The sequence below is a fragment of the Lithobates pipiens genome, unplaced genomic scaffold (assembly GCF_037356315.1).
Source record: "Lithobates pipiens isolate NorthernLeopardFrog02 unplaced genomic scaffold, aLitPip1_a1.2 Scaffold_25, whole genome shotgun sequence".
NCBI classification, from domain to species: domain Eukaryota; kingdom Metazoa; phylum Chordata; class Amphibia; order Anura; family Ranidae; genus Lithobates; species Lithobates pipiens.
Window position 1 is genome coordinate 38,682,066 of NW_027507787.1, and position 22,123 is coordinate 38,704,188.

General features: G+C 44.1%; 1 protein-coding gene across 2 annotated transcripts in view; it reads right to left on the reverse strand.

The window, feature by feature from the left end:
* The window catches only part of SUPV3L1 (Suv3 like RNA helicase), an 82,185-nt gene that overhangs the window by 16,554 nt on the left and 43,508 nt on the right, over window positions 1–22,123 (reverse strand). For both annotated transcript variants that reach the window (XM_077454279.1, XM_077454280.1), the window contains 2 exons: window positions 20,369–20,462; window positions 18,704–18,923 (listed from right to left, as the gene is read on the reverse strand). In XM_077454279.1, coding sequence (XP_077310405.1) covers window positions 18,704–18,923; window positions 20,369–20,462 — 314 coding nt within the window. The remainder of the gene's footprint in view (window positions 1–18,703; window positions 18,924–20,368; window positions 20,463–22,123) is intronic.

The window sequence follows — 22,123 nt, forward strand, 5'->3', positions numbered from 1 at the left end:
ACAAAGTGATTGAGGGCTTTTAAGTCCAAGATTGGACGTACCCCTTCCTTCATGGGGACCACAAACACATTTTAGTAGAATCCCTGGAAGTGTTCAGATTCTGGAACCGGTACAATCACCCCGCGATTCAGCAGGTCCCTTACTGCCCCCAAGAGGGCCTCCCGGAGTATGCTGGAGGGGAAGAATCTGTTCGGTGGCCAAGAGAGAAACTCTATCTTGTAGCCTGTGGAAATCAGATCGCAGACCCATTGGTCGGATAACCAAGAGGACCACCGGGCTGCAAACTCCCGAAGGTGACCCCTCACCCGAGACATGGGTGGGGGCAAAGCTTGATGTGGTAGCACTTTTATTTGCAGGCTTGCGGTTCCAGGGACGTTTTTGACTGTCCATGGTCGTCCTGTCGGCTGGGGACATTTTGTCGAAGCTCCGGGCGGACGAAAAAAAGCCTTCCTGGCCTGTGAGAGTAAGGTACCCTTACCACCGGTGGCATTTTTAATGTCATCCAAAGAGCCGGTCGCCAAGGAAGGGAGGATCCGTCAGGGCTTTTTTGGATGCCTGGTCAGCAGACCAGCATTTTAGCCAAATCAGGCGCCTCAGCAACACAGCAGACACTGAAGCCCTGGATAACAGAGGGAAAGTATCCAGGGAAGCATTACAGACGTACTTAAGGCCTTGCACTAGTTGGTCTGCTAGTTCCACACAGACAGGAGAAGCCTGTTGCTCTCCCAATTCGCGGTGCAAAAGTTTTGCCCACTCAGTCAGTGTCTGGGACACAGGTGCAGATGCCAGTACTGGTCGCACGGCTGACCCCACAACTGTAAACAAGGAACGAGCCACTGCCTCGGCCTTCCTGTCCATGGGATCCTTGAATGCAGGAGTCCCCTCAACTGGGATCGTGGTTAATTTAACCTGGATACCGGGGGGGGGGGGCGGGGGTGGTCTACGACCGGAGGAGCCGACCATTTTTTTGAGAAGGCTCTCCTCAAAAGGGTAACGCACCACCATGTATTTGGGGACCGAAAAGGTCCGTTGCGGGCGACCCCATTCCTTGTAAATGAACTTGTCAAAATAAGTCAGATACAGGAACACCTTAGGTGAACGTGCTGGTGAATTTGTCGCGCTCGGACCCAGACGGAGACTCATCCTCAGTGTCCGAACGGTCCTGGTCAGCGTCGTCTTACAAAATAGGAGCAGGGGTCATCAGCCTCAGAGCTCTCCCCAGAGGACGGGGGGGGGGACGGGGGGGGTCCGGGGCCGCTTTAGTGCACCTTTCTTCCCACGCACCGCCTCTATCTTGGCAACGAACAAATTGAGGACAGCCGTCAGGGTGTACATGGGCACTGCGCAGTCTGTAGGTGACCCCGTTACAATTGCCTGGATTTCGGGGTTAGAAACACCAGTTTCTGAAGCTATGCTGACCCTACCCTGTCTGCCACCCAAAGGGGACTTAGGACAGTCCCACCCTCCTTGCTGTCGCTGGCTGAGGGGCTCTTTCCCGCTGGACTCACCACCCTGAGGAATTCTGCACTGTCCCACAAGTATTGCCTGTAGTCCCTGTGTGCTCCCAAGTGCAGAGGAAAAAAAAAAGCTGTGTCGGTGGCAGCCGCTGTAATTAGCAGCCATGCTGCTGCTGCTAGAGAACACTGAAAACTTGTTCAGACTTCCAGAAAATGTCCGCCAGTGTCCTGAATAGGAGAACACTAGGAAAATGGCCGCTGAACCCCAGGAAGGCATGCTGCCCTCGCCCACACCTAAAATGGCTGCAGCTCCATGAGGTACAGAAAGAAAAACGATGGCAGAGAACACAGCGCCGCACCAGACAACAGCAGACCCTCAGAGGCACCTTCCAGGGGCATAAAACACAGAATCCAGGACACTGCTAGACAGACAGCCCCCCTCCCCCATCCCAGGTGAGAGCCATACACCGCTCAGCAGTCATATGCAGCATCCCCCCGGGTGGGGGGAAGATAGGGACAGGGATAGAAGAGAGGGAGGTGAGGGACCCCCAAATTGACCTCCCAGGGAATGCCCAGCTGCTCAGCCCCACTGAGGCAGGGAGAGCTGTACTTACCAGTCCTGAAGAGCTGGGAGACATTCCATTGCAGAACCACTCACTGATCAGTATAGGGTGGCTGCTGGCCTCGGCCCACTGTGACGCACACATCAGTAGCCCGGTCATATGTGGGCCCCGGAGCATAAAAGCTCAACGACCACCTCTGGAGCCGAGGTTTCGTTGTGGCCTGCCGAGCGCGTAGCTGCAGCCTGCACGCGCTCGATGGCTGGACTGGGGAGACTACAAGGATAAGAATATCCAGCCTGTCACCCAGCTGGCTGTTGATAGCAGATCACACGATCATTCATCTTATGCAAAAAGCCAAGCTTCCGCAATAAAAAAAGCAGACCGTTGGGCCCGCAGGGTTCCTAGGTCCTTCTCCTTCACTAGGCAAAATAAAACTGAGGTCTGTGTGGCGGACTGGGGGGGTTGTTGCCTGGGGGACCGCCCCTTGAGCTAAGCTAAAAGTTCTGAGTGTTGTGTTGCAGCTAATGCCTAGTATCTCCTAGTAATAGGGCAAAGAACCCAATGGCTAATAGAGGAGCTGTGTCGGTTGGTGAATATAAGAGAAAATAGGATTTTTGTACTCACCGTTAAATCCTTTGCTCTGAAGTTCATTGACTGACACCGCTCCATTAAATCTTGACCATAGGGTTATCGCGACACCTTCAGGACAGGACTAGGCAGAACATGTAATACATGTGAAAAACAACAGAACTGTACAGTTCTGCCCAGGGGGCGTTCCCTCTGGCTATAACCCCTCAGCCTGCTTCCTGCAGCTCAGTATGTCAACAAGCAGTACAATGTAAAATAATAGGAGGGGTGGGTGCTGTGTCCGTCAATGAACTTCAGAGTAAAGGATTTTACGGCGAGTACAAAAATCCTATTCTAACAAGAAGAGTGTAAATTGCAACGATTACATGGCTGCCTGCAAAACTGTGGCCAAAGCAAGCATCTGAAGATGTGCTTACATCAACTTTGTAGAACTTTGTGAAAGTGTGAACGGACGACCAAGTTGTCGCCTTACACACCTGGGAGACAGACGCTTGATGTCGGAAAGCCCAGGAGGTCCCAAGTGCCCTGGTGGAATGGGCCGTGACAGAAAAAGGGGGCACCTGCCCCTTCAAGGTGTAAGCCTGGACCACGATATGTCTGATCCACCGTGAGATGGTGGTCGATGAGAGCACCAGCCCTTTTTTCGGACCAGCCACCAAAACAAACAGAGAATATGACTTCCGGAAGGATCCGTGGCAGACAGATATACCCTTAGGGCCCGGACCATGTCCAGGGAATGGAAGGCCACCTCCTTAGGGTGTGTCGGCTTAGGACACAGGGATGGTAACACAATCACCTCCTCATTGAGATGGAAGGCGAAAACACCTTTGGAAGAAAGTAAGGTTGCGGATGCAGCACCACCTTATCCTTGTGGAAAACCAGATAGGGCGACTTGCAAGACAAGGCCGCCAACTCATAAACCCTCCTGGCAGATGTAATAGCCACTAGAAAGACCCCTTTCTGAGAAATAGTCAAGGGAATTTTCCTGATGTTCTCATATGGCGGTTTCTGAAGCGCCAATAGCACCAGGTTCAGATCCCACGGAGGTTGGGGTGGTCGCACCAGAGGGGCTACATGCCGAAACCCTTGCACAAAAGGTGCTTACCAATGAGTGAGACGCCAGGGGTCATTGAAAAAAAAAAAAGACAACAAAGACTGATATCTGTCCCTTGATGGTGCTTAAGGCCAGTTTCTGGTCCACTCCTCGCTGTAAGAACATCAGGATCCTGGAAACAAAATAGGTGCACGGACGCCACCCCATCTTCTCACACATGGAGATATTAGCCTTCCACGTACGATGGTATATCTTCTGAGAAGAAGACTTTCGTGCTCTCAGCGTAGTGGACATTACAGAGTCCAACAAACCTTGGTTCCTTAACAGTTGGCTTTCAACAGCCATGCCCTTAAAATCAGTGAAGGTAAAGCAGGATGGAGTATCGGACCTTGCTATAGGTCTTCTCGCATCGGCAACCACCAAGGGGCATTCGCCACCAGGTGCACTAGGCCGGCGTACCAAGGACGTAGGGGCCAATCTGGGGCTATCAATATCACTGGAATCCCCTCGGCCTCCACTCTGCGAAGCAGACGAGGCAACAGTTTGAGTTGAGGGAAATCAGCTAGTACCCGCTCTAATGGAGCCACCAACACGTCTGATGTGTCCACCCAAGGATCTCTTGTCCTGGACATGAACCTCCGCACCTTTTTCGATTGAGCCGAGAGGCCAGGAGATCCACATCTGGTGTGCCCCACCTCAGGCAAAGAAGCCTGAATGCCTCTGAATGCAATGACCATTCTCCTAGGTCCAGCATCTGGTGACTTAAGTATTCCGCCTGCCAGTTTTCTACTCCCGGGATGTATATGGTCAGAGCTGGTACATGTCGCTCTGCCCACCAGAGGATGTGAGCGACCTCTCGTGCTGCAGTCAAGCTCCTTGTTCCTCCCTGATGGTTGACATATGCCATCACTGTGGCGTTGTCTGACTGGATCCTGACCGGTCGCCCTCGTAGCCTCATTGACCATGTGGAGAGACATAGTCTGATCGCTCGAAGCTCCAGCACATTGATCAGTAACTGGGACTCCTCCCGCGACCAGAGGCCCTGGGTCGACTGTACCCCCAGCACTTCACCCAGCCGGTCAGGCTGGCGTCCGTTGTGATCAGCATCCAATGAAGAGGTAGGAACAAGTTCTTTGGAACAGGCACTATCATCCCGCATCTGAGCAGGTCCCTTACTGCCCCAAACAGGGCCTCCCGGCGAGCTGGGAGTAAAGGTATGCTGGAGGGAAAATAAATCTGGTGGCCAAGAGAGGAACTCTAACTTGTAGCCTGATTAAAAATCAGTTCGCAGACCCATTGGTCGGACAGCCGAGTGTTGGACGGGGCAAACCGAGACCAGGGACGCTTTTGTCCCTCAGCAGTCACCCTGTCAGACTGTGAGCGCTGTCCTGATGTCCCAGGCGGACGAAAGTCTCTGGAGTGGAAAAGGAGGGCCCTTGCCTGTGGCATGGCTCCTTACCCTGTGGGAGCAACATGCTCTTCCCACCTGTGACATTCTTAATAATGTCATCTAGCGAAGCTCCAAATAGCCACTCACCAAGGAAGGACAAATCCGTCAGAGCTTTTTTTTTTTTTTTTTTTTTTAGATGCCTGGTCCGCAGACCAGCATTTCAGCCAGATCAGGCACCGTAGCACCACTGCTGATACTGATGCTCTGGAGAGCAGGGGAAGTGTATCCAGGACCCGGACATGGAATCATCCTCACTGTCCTAACGGCCCTGGTCAGCATCCTCTGACACATCAGAACAGGGGCCGCCAGTCAACGTGGGACCAGAGTCTGAATCAGAGCTCGCCCCTTGTGCCCGCACGCCGCCTCCACCTTGGCAACAAGCTTTTCCAGGACCGTCAACAAAGCATCCAAAGGCACTGCCGGTGCGAGCCGGTTGCAATTGCAGGGAGATCTGGGGAAGAAACGCCAGCTTCTGACACCATGTTGACCCACCCTGTCTGGCACCCTTGGGGACTTAGGACAAGGTGCTCAATCCCACCCTCCTAGCAGACTGAGGGGCCCACCGCAGGATGCACCACCCTGACCGAGTGCTGTCGCTGTGTCAGCTCACAAGTATCCAGGAGTAAAAACCACGCTGTGCTGGGACTGGGGAGAAAAATGGCGCTGAGGCTACAAGAAAATGGCCGCTGGCCATTCATATATATATATATATATATATATATACACACATATACACACACACACATATATATATATATATACATATATATATATATATATATATATATATATATATATATATATATATATATATATATATATATATATATATATATATATATATATATATATATATATATATATATATATATATATATATATAACAACACTAGGAAAAAAATGGCCGCCGGACTTTGAGAAAATGGTCGATGGCCATGCTGCTCACAGAGACTAACAGAAAATGGCAGCGGCCAGCGATACTGGTGTTATCACATGCAGAGCCCACAGACACCAGAAGAGAGGCAGATGACAGCACATGGACACAGACAGCCAGCACAGCCCAAAGCTAAGGGTCAGAGCCCCCCGGAGGAGCCCCGACCCAGGTACATACACCGCACCACAGCCCAGTCATGCAGTGTCCCCCGTGGGGAGGGATAGAAGAAAGGGAGAAGGACCCCCTAATCGACCTCCCAGGGAATGCCCAGCTGCTCTGTCCTGCCGAGACAGGGAAAGCTGTACTGTCTGGACGAGCTGGAGGCATCCCATCACAGACCCACACCCAAGCAGTACGGGGTGGCTGTTGGCCACGGCACACTGTGACGAAGACATCCGTAGTCCGGTCATATGTGTGCCCCGGGAGCATGCGGCTCACCGGCCGCCCCTGGAGCCTGAAGGACATGTCGTGGCCGACCCAGCGCGTAGCTAGGGGCCTGCACACCCTCGATGGCCAGGCTGGGGAGACTACAAGGATTTATATTATCCAGCCTGTCACTCAGCCGGCAGTTGATGGAAGATCACAGGATCATTAACATGCACAAAAGACAAAAATCCAGAAAAAAATATCCCAGGACCGATGGTCCCGGCAGAGAGCCTAGGTCCTTCTTCACTAGGCAGAAGAAAAAAAAAAAAAAAAAAAACAAAAAAAAAAAAAAAGAAGAAGAAGAGCTGCAGGAAGCAGGCTGAGAGGTTATAGCCAGAGGGACCGACCCCTGGGCAGAACTGTACAGTTGTGTTTTCACATGTATTACATGTTCTGCCTAGTCCTCTCCTGAAGATGGCATGATAACCCTACGGTCAAGATTTAATGGAGCAGTGTCTGTCAATGAACGAAAGAGAAAAAACAGACAGTTAACCCTTTTTTTGTATAAATGTGAAAGATGGTAGGCCGAGTAAAGAGATACTCAACATGTCATGCTTTAAAACTACACAACGTTCATGGAATGGCGCCAAATTCTGGCACTTAAAAATCACCATAGGCGGCATTTTAAAAATGTTTACAGGTTACCCTCTTAGAGTTACAGAGGAGGTTTTGGGCTAGAATTATTGCTCTCGCTCCAACGTTCGCAATGAAACCTCGCGTGTGATTTTAACATTGTTTACATATGCAGGCGTGACATTTGTATGCGTTCTCTTCTGTGCATGTCCTCTGACAACCAGATGCTTTTTTTTTTTACCTGTGAGTCGCAATAGTTACCTATAAATTTATTGGCCAAAATGTCAAATGAAAGATACACTAGTGAAGAGGCCTACAGGATGCCGAGCATGACAGATTAGAGCGGGGAGTCCTCAATGTCATTCAGGCTCAGTATTTGAACCTGTAGTGAGCTGCAACCCGACAGCTCTGACAATGGAGTAGTGGTCCCTGCTAAAGGTCAGGCATACCCGACCCCGTTCTTCTGTTGCTGAGATGCAACAACCACATGATACGTGTATGCAGCAGTGTCAGCACTAGTGCCACTAAACCTTCTGGTGAACTGGCAAGCGCCAACGGTCTAGTACACCCTGGTCATAGACAAACCAGCACTGCAGTATCACTTTGTAACGTGGCGAGTGCCATAAGTGTACAGCTCAAGCTGGTGTGGTGGCTAGCACAAGTAATGCCCCACAGCCACCAAGAGTTCGAACACAGGCCCAAAGAGCCCTTCCTGATGTGCTTGCAAATCCTGACTGGCAGCCCACAGATTCTGCAGCACCTGTACTTCCCCCATTCACTGGCAAACCTGGAATTCAGGTGAAAACAGCAAATTTAACTCCCCTTGAATTTTGTGAGCCGTTTTTCATGGAAGATCTATATGAATCTATAGTGGACCAAAGCAATTTATACACTGGTCAATTTATCGCCTAAAACAAAAATTCACCCCTTGCCAGACAATTTGGCTGGAAACCTAGAACGGTTCCCAAATTTAGGACCTTTCTGGGCCTATCCTTCAACATGAGCATTACTAAAAAGCGTGAGTTGGTCATATTGGTCCACTGACCCAATTCACCATATGCCAGTGTTCTCTGCTGCCATGGCCAAAGCTAGGTGAGAGCAAATACAGCAGTTCATGCATTTCAATAACAATGGACTCCGTCGTCCTCGTGTTGAACCTAAACATAATCGGCTCCATAAAATTCGGCCCCTCCTAAGCCACTTCATCGAACAATTGTCAGCCTTGTTTATCCTTGATCAAGAGGTCTGCATTGATGAATCCCTAATTAAATTTTCTGTCCGTCAGCATCTCCCCAGCAAGCAAGCCAGATATGGGGTCAAGATGTATAAGCTCTGCGAAAGGGCAACAGGCTATACATGGAGTTTCCTGGTTTACGAGGGAAAAGATAGCACCTTGGGGCCGCCCCGCCCCAACTGCCCAGACTACATAGGGAGCAGCAGCGGCAAGATTGTTTGGTACTTGGTGTCAACCTTATTTGGAAAGGGGTACTATTTATACGTGGACAATTTTTATTTAAGCGCGCCACTTTTTAGGCACCTATCAATCAGGAGTTGGCACATGTGGCATTGTGCGATCTAACCGTAGGGGCTTCCCCAAAAGCTTGTAAATGCCCAACTTAGTCAGGGGGAGAGAGCCTGCTTGAGGTCCAATGAATTACTTGCAGTGAGATGGAAGGACAAACAGAATGTTTTTGTTCTGTCTTCCATTTACCCAGATACTCCAGTCCAAAATCCTACAGCGACTGGTGTTGAGAAGCCCCTCTGTGTCCACAACCACAACCGTAAAATGGGAGGGGTGGACTTCAACCTCCACCTCCAGATGATGGGGCTGTACTTGGTTGCCCGTAAGGCCGGACACTGGTATAAAAGTGTCTGTATACTTCTTCCAATTGGCTCCATTCAACGCTTATGTGCTATACAAAGCGTCTGGGCGAACTGGATCCTTCCTAAAATTCCAGGAAGAAAAATTGAAAAAAAAAAAAAAGAGAGTGTGCTACAAGTCACAACCAGTGGGCGGCCTCAACTCAACTACATCCCAAAAAAGATAGAAAATTTAAAAACAGGTTTTCTCCTCTATAGGGGGGACTTTTGAACAGGGTGAGTAGCCAATGAAATATAAAGCATGTAGTAAAAAGTATATTTTTAATAAAGATAAAAAATATATGAGCACATACACAATAAAGTAAAAAGTGTACAATCCTATGTATAAATATTTACAGGAAACTGGAAAAAAACATTATACATATTATTTGCTTGTGTATCTGATGCAAATTACACTTATTCTGCTACACTGTGGCAGATATATATACTCAACGCGTTTCAAGACTTTTTGCTTATGTTGCTTTCTCTTCCTCAGGGGTGTGTGCGATTAACATAGAGCATAAAACACATCTGTAATCAAACAAAATTGAATTACATGTATATGCTGTCCTAATGGAAACATTCTATGATGCATCATCTGGTTATATGCGCTATAATTTAAGAGCATATATACTAACCATACATAACATGGGTGTTCCAGTGTCCAAATTCAATTTTACAAAAAACTGTGTACATGAAATGCGGACGGGTAACCCCTCTCTGGATCGCCGGGTGGTCCGGTAAGCCTTACAACTGCAGCCAAGTCCAATGCACAGTAAGGTCCCCCACAAAGGACGTCCAAATGTAGCCGTGTGAGGACGGGTGCCACATGTAAAGAGAAAAAGGGAGGAAGAGACAGGAGAAGAGTGTCAAACTATTGTATAGCTATTTGGACACTGGAACACCCATGTTATGTATGGTTAGTGTATATGTTCCTAAATTATAGCAGATATAACCAGATGATGCATCATAGAATGTTTCCATTAGGACAGCATATACATGCAATTCAATTTTGTTTGATTACAGATGTGTTTTATGCTCTATGTTAAATCGCACACACCCCTGAGGAAGAGAAAGCAACATAAGCAAAAAGTCTTGAAAAACATTGGGTATATATATCTGCCATAGTGTTGTACAGTGTAGCAGAATAAGTGTGATTTGCATCAGATACACGAGCAAATATGTATAATGTGTTTTTCCAGTTTCCTGTAAATATTTATACATAGGATTGAACACTTTTTACTTTATTGTGTATGTGCTCATATATTTTTTAATATTATTAAAAATATACTTTTTACTACATGCTTTATATTTCATCGGCTACTCACCCTGTTCAAAAGTTCCCCCTATATATAGGAGAAAACCTGTTTTCAAATTTTCTAAAATTCCTGGAAGAGGTCATCGCAGCCCTTCTGTATCTAGCAGGTGCTGTGGCCCAAATTCACAACCCAGATGCAGTGTGCAGTGAGCAGGCTGCATGAGAGGCATTTTGCGGATGTCTTTACTGGTTCCCCTACCCAACGAACACCCCAAAAAAGATGCCGTGTCTGTAGCAAGCGTGGATACAAATGAACACCCTTTATTTTTGTCCCTCCTGTCCTGGCAAACATGGTCTCTGCATCAGGAACGGTTTCCATCGCTACCACTCACTAGTGGAGTATTGGACTAGGGTACACTTTCACACAGGGTCTCGAAAGATGTTAGATGGCCATCGCATTGTGAGAGACCCCAAGCTGGAATGTTCAAAGTTATAATAAAAGCGTAAAAAAATTTATAAATTATATAATAAATAAATAAAAAAAAAAGCCAAATATAGTTGTCGTTTTATTTTTCTCTCTGTTCTGCTTTACTGTATTCTATGCTATACTGTTTTATTGTTACATTGTTGTGATTGTGTTTGCCTTTCAGGTATGTCCTACTGTTTTACAGTACTGTAACTGTTTTATTGTTAACGTTTTCTTTGCAGGTAGGCCATTCAGCTGCAGCACGGATTTTGTAATTTTGACAGCAACAGGGTTTACTCTTAGGATACAGAAATCCGTGACTCCAGCACTGTAGGAGGTTATAAAAAAAAAAAAAAAAAAAAAAGAAGCATATATGCTAAAGCACAAGGGTAGGGGTGGACATGCTTCGGCATATATTTTTATTTACTTTCCTTGGTAGAAATTTCTTCATCCACATCAAATCAATGCTATGGGCTGAACGGGGGAAGAAAAAAAAAGAAAAAAAAAAAAAAAAAAAAAAAAGAACAGTGCAAATATGCTCATCATTGGAAGTGGGCGGATGCAGGGCGGTATATCAATCGATGTGAATAGAGAAATCTGTTTTCTCTAAGAGGTTCTCTCTTTTCATTTAACTCACTAGTTGCATAAAAAAAAAAAAAAAAATAAATAAAAAGGAAAAAAAAAGCACCACACACACACACATTACAACATATGCCCAACAAGGATCAGAGATGTACTGGTATGTTGCTGGAATTTGAGTTGATTATACCGGAAAGATGCCTGCAGGTTTAGGTATCATCTTGACATTTTTTTTCAGCTAGCGGTCTGCTTTCATGCAAAAGCAATCCTAGCGGCCAATTAGCCGCTAGACTACTTTTATAAGCAGTAGGAGAGAACAACCCCCTCCCGCCATCTTCCATGGTTTTCTCTAGCTCTCCTGTCCCACCAGGGAATCCAAGAATGCAGCCAGTGGTTCTGCCAGCTGACTATGGAGCTGATCGGAGACTAAAACGGCTCCAATCATCTCTATGGCCCAAGAAACCAGAAGCTACAAGCATTTCATTACTTCTGTTTCGCCGGATATAAACAGCACCATTGGGAAAAACATCTTATTACACCTCTCTTGGTGTGGACAGATGCTTTAAGGGCAGAGGAGAGATTTAAGCCCCGTACACACGAGAGGACTTATGTCCGACAGACCTCCAAAGGAGTTCCGCCGGAGTTCCGGCGGACTTTTCGACCGAACGGACTTGGACACACACCATCACACCAAACTCCGACGGAGTCGAACGTGATGACGTACGACTGGATTCGAATAAGGAAGTTCATAGCCAGTAGCCAATAGCTGCCCTAGCGTCGGTTTTAGTCCGTCGGAGTAGCATACACACGAGCGGATTTTTCGAAGGGGACCGGGTCCGGCGGAGTTCCGTCGGGAAAATTTGAAGCATGTTCCATATTCTAAAGTCTGTCAGACTTTGGTGAATCAAAAGTCCGTTGCAGCCCACACACGATCGAATAGTCTGACGGACTCAGTCCGTCGGACTTTGGACGTTGAAAAGTCCGCTCGTGTGTACGCGGCTTTAGAGTCTAATAGATCGCAAAAAAAAAAAAAAGAAGAAGGAGGGAAGAGTGCCTGTACCTGTTGCTATCATTAGGGAAAATTTACATTCCATTTTATTATCACATACTGTGATAATAAAAATTATAAAAAGGAAAAAATTATAAATCTGAAAAAGGGACAATGTGTAAATAAAATAAGCAAAAAAAATAAAATAAATTTAAAGCACCCATCCTCCCCGTGCTCACTTGCAAAAGGCGAATGCAAGCATCGGTCTCGTGTCCTAAACAGCAATTGCACCATGCATGCGAGGCAACACAGCGAACGTTATATTGAGGCTGCACTGGGGGCAAGGCTGCACTGACAAGGATGCAAATTACACTGATAAGGCTGCATTGATGGGCATTTAAATGTAAGGTTTTTTTCCTTAAAACTCCCTCCTAAGCTTGGGGCGTGTTACGTCGATGAATACGGTAAGTAACCTGTAAAGGCTTTTAAAAAAGTATGCAGTTTGTCGCCTGCTGCTTTTACCAAACATTTGGGCAATATAGTGTTTTTGTGCATTAAGAATTCAAAAGTGTTTTTTCCCACTCAAAAAAAAAAGCGTTTAAAAGAAAAAAAAAAAAAAAAACAACAAAAAACGCTGTGCAAATACTGTGTGAAAAAATAATCGCAGCACCCACCATTTTAATCTGTAGGGCAGGGGTAGGCAACCTTTTAAGCACAGTGTGCCGAAAAATGTTTTCAAAGAAATTGAGCGTGCCAATTTTATAACAAAAAAATGTCAGCTTCACACTCTCAATCACGAAAAGGACTTTTTATAAATGAAATGCTGTAAACTACTTTAGTAGTGAGAAATTAACTTCCTGCACTCACACCTCAGATCAGCCCCAATTCCTGCACCTTCACAACTCAGATCACTGTCCCCCCCCCTGCAAATCTGGTTCACCACTGTATCCCCCCTGCTCTTCTGTCTCACTGCTGAACCCCCTTCTCATCTCATCCTCCACTGAATCCTTCAGCTCTTCTGTTCCACCTGAACCCCTCCTGCTCATTTTTTCCCACCGCTGTACCCTCCTGCTCATCTACTCCACTGCTGTACCCTCTTATCTATGATATGCAGAGCGGTGAAAGGAAGCAGAGATGACACACACCTACCTGGCACACTCATCCTGCTGATCCAACTCTTGCATCCAGCCCATGTACTTGTATGTGATGTCACATACAAGCATCTGGAATGGATGCGCAATGATGAGCTCAGGTCAGCAGTGGGCCTGTGTGCAGGATCATAAGTTGGGCCCCTGCAGCTAAGAAAAAGTATGGTGCTCTGCACCGCAGCAAAAGTTGGGTGTGATTTTCTTTGCGCTGAATACTGGCTGTGGCTTAAAAGGAACACAGAGTGCAGGAGTTCAGTAGTGACACAAAGGCTCAGGAATAACAAAGTTTCCAGAAGCTCAACAGCAATTCCACAAACTGTCACCTGATTGTGGTTTTCTCAATCAGTGAAATTCCTTCTTTCCGAGAATGGTAGCGGCAATCAAGCGAGTCATCTTCCTCCAGATGGTGGGTGGGGCTACAATGTGTGGGGGCACAGCGCCTCCCTCTTTATGCAGGTGCGGCATGGGGAACTCTGAAATTGGAATGCATTGGCGTCTTCCCTGCTCTGCTGATGGGAAGGGAGTTCAGTGCTGGCAAAAGAGGCTTTGCGTGCCACTTGCGGCACCAGTGCAGGGGGTTGCCTACCCGTTATAGGGCCTCCACTTTAAAAAATATATATAAATGTTTGGGGGTTAAAAGTAATTTTCTAGCATAAAAATATATTTTTTCATGTAAACAAAAAGGGTCAGAAAGATCTTGGTGATTCCAGTGGTTGGAAGAGTGGGTGATGCGTGGAATAAGGTTCTAATGTCGGGCATAAAATGCCAGGACAGTTCAAAACCCCCCCAAATTAACAAAATTTTGGAACGTAAACACCCCAAGCTTTTTGCCGATAGGTATGTGGGGTCCATGGAATATTTTATATTTTGCCACAAGTTTTCGTAAAATAACAAAAAAATAAATAAAAAATAAAAAGTTGTCCACTAAATAATATATTGCTCACAGATGTCATGGGTATATGTGAAATGACACCCCAAAAAACATTCTACTGCTTCTGCCTACCCTGAAAACCAAGCACCACCTTCAGGCTAAGGGCGTAAATTGTTGGTTTTACTCCTCACTACCTAGCACAGTTTCGGAGGCCATGGAATGTCAAGATAGCACAACCTCCCCCAAATGACCACTTTTCTGAAAGTTGACACCCCAAAAAGGTATTTTTTTTGTCGTTTTTCAATCACATGTGACAAAAAAATAAATAAAAAAATATATAAATATGGGCTCAACAGGCCTCTCAGCAAATTCCTTGGGGTGTCTACTTTCCAAAAAAGGGGCAATTTGGGGTGTTTTGTACTGCCCTGCTATTTTAGTACCCCAAAAAATGAAATAGGTAGTCAAACTAAAAGCTGCGTAAATTCCAGTAAATCTACCATAGTTTGTAGACGCTATAACTTTTGCAAAAAACAATAAATATACGCTTAATTTTTTTTTAACCCAAGACATTTTTGGCCTAAGGTTATATGTACACGGGACGTTTTTACAACCTCTCCGGAACAATTTAAATTGACAGATAGTAACCGTCGTTTAAAACATCAGTTTTGCTGCATTTAGAAGCATTTAAAAAAAATAAAGTTTCTCAAATTGGCAAAAATGAAAAACGCCTGCAAGCAAAAACGTGGCTAAGGCCCCTTTCACACTGGGGCGGTGCAGCCGTCGGCGGTAAAACTCCGCTATTTTTAGCGACGCTTTACCGTAATTTTAGCGGCGGTCTGCGGGTGCTAGCGGGGTGGTTTTAACCTCTGCTAGCGGCCGAAAAAGGGTTAAAACTGCCCGCAAAGCGCCACTGCAGCGGCGCTTTGCCGGCAGTATTGCCGCGCTGTCCCATTGATTTCAATGGGTAGGAGCGGTTTAGGAGCGGTGAATACACCGCTCCAAAGATGCCCTCTGGCTTTCACACTGGAGTGAAAGGGGCCGGTTTTTTCAGGCGCTACTTTTAGCGATGTAACGCCTGAAAACCGCCCCAGTGTGAAAGGGGCCTAAACGTAAGTTAAAGCGTTTACAAGCTATTACAGGCATTTCAAATGCCTCTGAACATCCGTCCTGAATGCATTTTTGTGCTTTCCAAAAAAAGCTTCTAAACTCAACTGCCTAGAAATTACTTTAAATGACCCTGTGTACATGTACTGATAAGATAAAATGAGGAGAGTTCAGGAGCAGCTGAAAAAAAACAAACAGAACAAAAAAAAAACAAAAAAAAAAAAAACGCCCAACTGCTCCTAAACGTCCGTTTACCAGCAGCAGTGTACTTGAGGCCTAAATGTATGACAACATTTTTTTTATTGTATCATTTTTAATAAAAAAAAAGAAGGAGAAAAAAAAAAAAAAAAAAAATTATATATATATATATATATAATATAGGAAAAATGTAAACCGCGCTAGGAAAAATAATGTGAATTTAACAAACTAACAAAATAGGCTGCAGCAATAAATGTGATATGGCACCCAACAGTAATAAAGTATATACAAAGCCGCGCCAACCCTCCACTACATATAATATGAAAATAAGATTAAACAGATAAATAAAATAAAATATGAAGATAAATACTGATACAATTATATAAAAAGACCTCAGATAATGTGTAGATGACCAAAAAAGTCAAACATGGCATTAAAGTGAAAAAAGTCCAATTAAAGAAAAGTTCATAAGTGAATCCAAATGACGGACGTAAGTGTTCTTAAATGACAACACCACAGTGGTTCAACACTTTCCAAGGCGCGTGAGATACCCGTCACCATATGTTGAATGCGCTTACCAGAAAATATATGGAATGAAGCATATACAAATGATAAGTGGATGACATCCAGGTTAACCTTCCTCAGCTGGGTCAGCACTCCATCTCTTAACGGTGTTTCCAAGATAATAGTCTGTTCAGTGGTCTCGATATGAAGCACTCAGAGACCCCCAGAAAAGAAAGGGACTCCCGCCAGTCCAACAGCCCGTCCGCCTCGCTCCACGAAAAGCCTGGTGCTGCGGTTTGCAAGAACCACGGCTGGAACTGCGGTCACGCGCCTTGGAAAGTGTTGAACCACTGTGGTGTTGTCATTTAAGAACACTTACGTCCGTCATTTGGATTCACTTATGAACTTTTCTTTAATTGGACTTTTTTCACTTTAATGCCATGTTTGACTTTTTTGGTCATCTACACATTATCTGAGGTCTTTTTATATAATTGTATCAGTATTTATCTTCATATTTTATTTTATTTATCTGTTTAATCTTATTTTCATATTATATGTAGTGGAGGGTTGGCGCGGCTTTGTATATACTATATATATATATATATATATATATATATATATATATATATAATAGAAAAAAAAAAAAAAAAGAATACTTTGGGGGTTCTTTACTAAAGGCAAATCCACTTTGCACTACAAGTGCACTTGAAAGTGCAGTCCCTGTAGATCTGAGGGGGACATGCAAGGAAAATAAAACAGCATTTTAGCTTGCACATGGTTGGATGATAAAAATCAGCAGAGCTTGCCCTCATTTCAGATCTTCCCCTCAGATCTACAGGGACTGCACTTCCAAGTGCACTTGTAGTGTAGAGTGGATTTGCATTTAGTAAATCAACCCCTTTGTGTACAGCATTGCATGACCGCGCAATTACCAGTTGAAGCAGCACCAAACTTTAAAAAGTGCTCTGGTCATTAAGGGGGTAAATCTTTCTAGGGCTGAAATGGTTAAACAACCACTTCAGCCCCGGAAGGATTTACCCACTTCCTGACCAGGCCATTTTTTCAGATACGGCACTGTATCACTTTAACTGGCAATTGCGCGGTCATACGACGTTGTACACAGACAAAATGTATGTCCTTTTTTCCTCCACAAACAGAGCTTTCTTTTGGTGGTATTTGATCACTTGTTTTTTTTTTTTTTTTTATATATATAGCGCAAAAAAAAAAAAAAGACAATTTTGAAAAAATAATAATAATAATAATAATAATAATAATAATAATAATAATAATATATATATATATATATATATATATATATATATATATATATATATATATATACACACGTGTGTGTGTATATACACACACACAGACAGTGCGAAAGTATTCGGCCCCCTTGAACTTTTCAACCTTTTGCCACATTTCAAACATAAAGATATAAAATTTTAATTTTTTGTGAAGAATCACCAACAAGTGGGACACAATTGTGAGGCCCCCTTGCTTTAGGTTTGATGCCTGAAATGTGGCAAAAGGTTGAAAAGTTCAAGGGGGCTGAATACTTTCGCAAGGCACTGTGTGTGTGTGTGTGTGTGTGTGTGTGTGTGTGTGTGTGTGTGTGTGTGTGTGTGTGTGTGTGTGTGTGTGTGTGTGTGTGTGTGTGTGTGTGTGTGTGTGTGTGTTCGTTTTTTGGTTTGCACAAAAGTTATAGCGTCTACAAAATAGGGGATACATTTATGGCATTTTTATTATATATATATATATATATTTTTTTTAAACTAGTAATGCCGCCGATCAGCGACTGGAGGAGAGAGATCGCTGCTCCTGATCACTAGCAACAGCAGATCTTGCTCTCCTCCCTGTCAGATTGAGGATCTGTCTGTACATTTTCCCATTCTGCCTCTCTGTGGAGCGATTGCGGCGGGCAGCGCACATGCCTCCCACAGCTCTTAAAGCGGCTATTGTACATCTACGGTGTTTTGCGCAGCCATGCCAACCTGCTGCCGCATAACGACGGCAGCTAGTTGGCAACAGGATAACTAAGGTGCGGGGCACCCCGGTGATATCGTCAGGTGACCCTGCCCCCTTGTGACACCAATGACTCAAAATGCCTCTGGCCAACGTGGTCACAAGGGGCCGAGATCAGATCTAAATACTGCATCCAATCTGGTTCTGTGAATGGAGCCTACTGTCTTATCTGGGCCACCACGCTCCCACCACTTAGGAGCTGTTCTGCCCACAGCCATCACCGTCGCCACTGTCATTCTTAGAGCCAACAGCGAGCGGCAGGACAGCTGTGGACAGAGGGCAGAGGCTGTCCGAGTTAACAAGCAGGAGATTGGTTGCTAGCATGCTGGGCAGTCCTAGCAACCAATAACCATCTTGCAGCTCCCACCCCCTGTCCAGACCTGCTGAGCCTCACGCCCTTCACCCTTGTCTGCGGAACACTGATGTCTCACCTGCCTTTCACTGAAGCAGACTGTGCTCCATTAGCTTCTTCCCTGCACAACTGGGAGTCCAACAGTTGGCTTACCGTATTTACATGCACTCCCGACTGCTGTAGAAACTAGAAGCGTCTGTAAACCTTACCCCCCATTGCTGCAGCTACTTCAGATTAATAGAGCTACTGTATTTATTAACACTTTGACAAAACCACTACAATTATTACAATATAAAATGACTTACCTGGATATCAGAAAGTGGCTTGCTTAGGATTTCCTTTAGGAGTGGTAGGTCATTCGGGAGCATGGTGGTGATTTCTCCATCCTTATACACCGAGCTAAACCTGCCAGCTCGGCCTCCTATCTGCAGGGCCTGGGAAGTGGAGATGGTGGCCATCTCTTTTTCTCCTTTCTCGTTCATTGTTGGTTTAACCAAGGAATTAAATATGATCCTTTTAATACTCCTAAAAGGGTAATTATGTGAAAACAAACAAAAACAAATCAATAAATTGGAGATGCACTCTTGACAGCTTTCATTAATATTTACAGTATCACCGCCGTACACCTCTTAGTTTGATCAGGACATACTATGTACTCAAAAGTTGCCTTAAAATACTGCAGAGCAGCTGTTAAAAATGTTGAATAATGTAAACAATACATGCAAGTCATTTGTGCACCCCTCCCCAGAAACCTGGCTGAAAGACACCCATAGCCACCTGTGCCCTGTCCTGTCCCCATCTGTGCTCGGTCCTGTAGCTAGGACAATATAACAGTTGGAACCCGCCCCTTAGCATCACTGGAGGAAGTGCCTCCTTGTTCAAATCCTAATGCATGCGCAGATCATCGTGTGTAAAATTCCAGCAGGCTGGTTGTACTCAAGTTGATCGCTCTATCAACTCGGGTACATTCAGGACTACCCATACATGGTTTGAACCGTGACTAAGTACAGCTATCAACAATACCTCTGTATGCACAAAATTTTCTGACCTCAAGTAAGGTTCTACACACTTGTATCCGTCCCATGTTTCAGGCCCAAGAATAACATCTTGTATTATAGATGGATATACCATAAATTTTTTTACAGCATCATTAAAGTGTTACTAAACCCACAACAGTAAAATCAGTCTGTATATGTATTAAAGCATGCATGTTATACTCATTGTGTAACCTAAGGGGTTAATCCTCTGTATTGTGTAAAAAGGCTGTTTGATCCTGTCTTCTCTGATCCTCCCCTTCTTTTACTGTCACCAATCAATCTCGTGATAGTACAGAGCCTTGGGGGCATTCTGCACATGGTCAGTTTGGTGTGTATTGCTAGAGAGTTTTTTTTTTTTTCTTGGGAGGGTGCATGTGATCAGCACAGGGCCAATTAGTCCCGTCCAGACAGGATCAGGGTTCCTACAGTCTCATGGGACAATCAGGGAAGAATAAAAACTCCTCATACAAGTTTCAACCAGTGCTCAACCGGACATTAATAGAAGTCACAGGACTGCTATATACTGCTGATGAGAAAAAGTATTTAGCAGTTTATATTTACTAAAATAATTGTATTTTCATGTTCTGTGCACTGTGGGAGACCAGATACTGTATAGTGAATGCAGGGTTCTGGGTTTAGTAACACTTTAACATGTACTGTTTAAATAAATAGCTTAAGCTAAAATCTTCAGGAGGCCCAAACATTTGACACTGGTGGAGGAGGTTATACCCTGGACATAGAAGTTTGTGTTACAATTCTGACCAAAGTTGTACAAGAAGACATCCCGCACAACACATGGTAAAATGCATTTCATCCACAAATCTGTCCAGAAATAAACTGTTCCCAGATATGCCGAATCATTTCTCTAATGAGGAACAACTTATGAAACTAGGTTTATGAACACAGTATGGAGCAGTATGAACTTATACTCACAAATTCAGCCCCATTCCAATGGCATCAGTGGCGACCAAAATTTTACAGGAGTCATGTGGGTCATTGAATTTATTTGCTTGCGCAAGCTTTGTCCCTTAAATAAAATTAAAAAAATAAAAATACACACTTAATATGTGTATTTACTTTACAATGTAAAGCAGACTGAATAAAACCTAATATTATATGTACAGCTCCTGACAGATGCAAAGTTCTGAAGGAGATCTGTTACAAAACTCCGGCGAAAAGCTGGAAAAAGGCGGAAAAAGGAGAAAAAGGAAAGAAGGAAGAGCAGGACTATGTGGAAGAAGACGAAAAACATGGGTTCGATAGACATGTGCAATTTGTTTAGTTCCAAATTCGTTTTAACTAATTTTAACAAAATTTGTTAATTCTGAAATTTCGAATTTCCGAATTAATGTTTTAACAAATTTGACAAAATTTGTTAAATCAGAAAATTTCGAATTTTTCAATTTCCAGAAATTTTGAAATTCAAAGATTCGGAAATTTTGAAAATTCGAAAAGATTAAAAATCCAAAAACCCTAAAAATCCAAACAACTATTAAATTATAGGTGTTGGAATTTCCTTTTACATTTGGCTGTTAGTGAATGTAAAGAGTACAAATTTATCCAAAGTTACGAATGATCTGAAATAACGAATGGAGCATAATCTAATAATAATAATAATAAACAATAATAAAACTTTATTATTATTCCATTTGCTTAGATGTGGCATTCGTTATTTCGGATAATTTGTAACTTCAGATAAATGTGTATTTGTTACGTTCACAAACAGCCACATTTGAAAAGAAATTCCAATACCTATAATTTAATAGTTATTTTGAATTTTGGGGATTTTCTTTCTTTTTTCAGATTTTAAAATTTTTGACTTTCTGAATTTCCAAAATTTGTAATTTGAGTATTTGAAATGTCGGAATTTTGAAAATTTGAATTTATGGATTTCCGAATTTTTGGAAAAAGCAAAAAAGAAACTTGCGGTGCCATTAATGCTTAGTGGCACTCCAAACGTAGTTGGCATATGTGGGTTTTGTCACGAGGCTCATGGCCTGATAAAGGTGTGGGAATTTCTTTGGCATGTTTGTTGCACATAGGGCAGCCCATTCAAGTAAATGAGCTGCCCTCTGCCGTCACGTGAAAAAGATGCGTTGCGGTTAATGAGGCCTAAGTGTATACAGATATACCCTCTATAAAAAGGAGTATACAGGTTTTCCAAATAACTATTTTTTACAATGAAGTGTGAATTTTCTATAATCTCCCATTTTAAAAGAAGCGTGCAGGCGACACCCAATCCTTCAATAATAAGGGGACCTACCGATAACGATGCAGTGAAGAATGCAAATCAATATTGCATCAGATGAGAAGAGATATCAGTTTGAGATACAGCTTTTTAGAGCATTAAGCCTAGACTAAACCTAGTCATTGGTGGGCAGGGATCTCTCTACAAAGGAAGGGCAGGAATGATGAATTAGAGGACTCTCCCAACATACAGAAGCAGGACACGCACAGATTAAACCTTTTTTTTTTTTTAGGTTATTGATGGCAATTTTCCATTTTGTGCCTGTTCTTGCATTTTCTGATGGTGTAACACGGTGGTGTTGTACTGAAAGAAAATGTAGGCAAACCACTAAATACACAGATGATATATGTGTGAACACTCATCTGCTAAAAATGTATTCTGTTCAGCCAGTTTTGTAATTCAGACACCCTTGACAGAAACTTTACAATGTCCTGATCTGA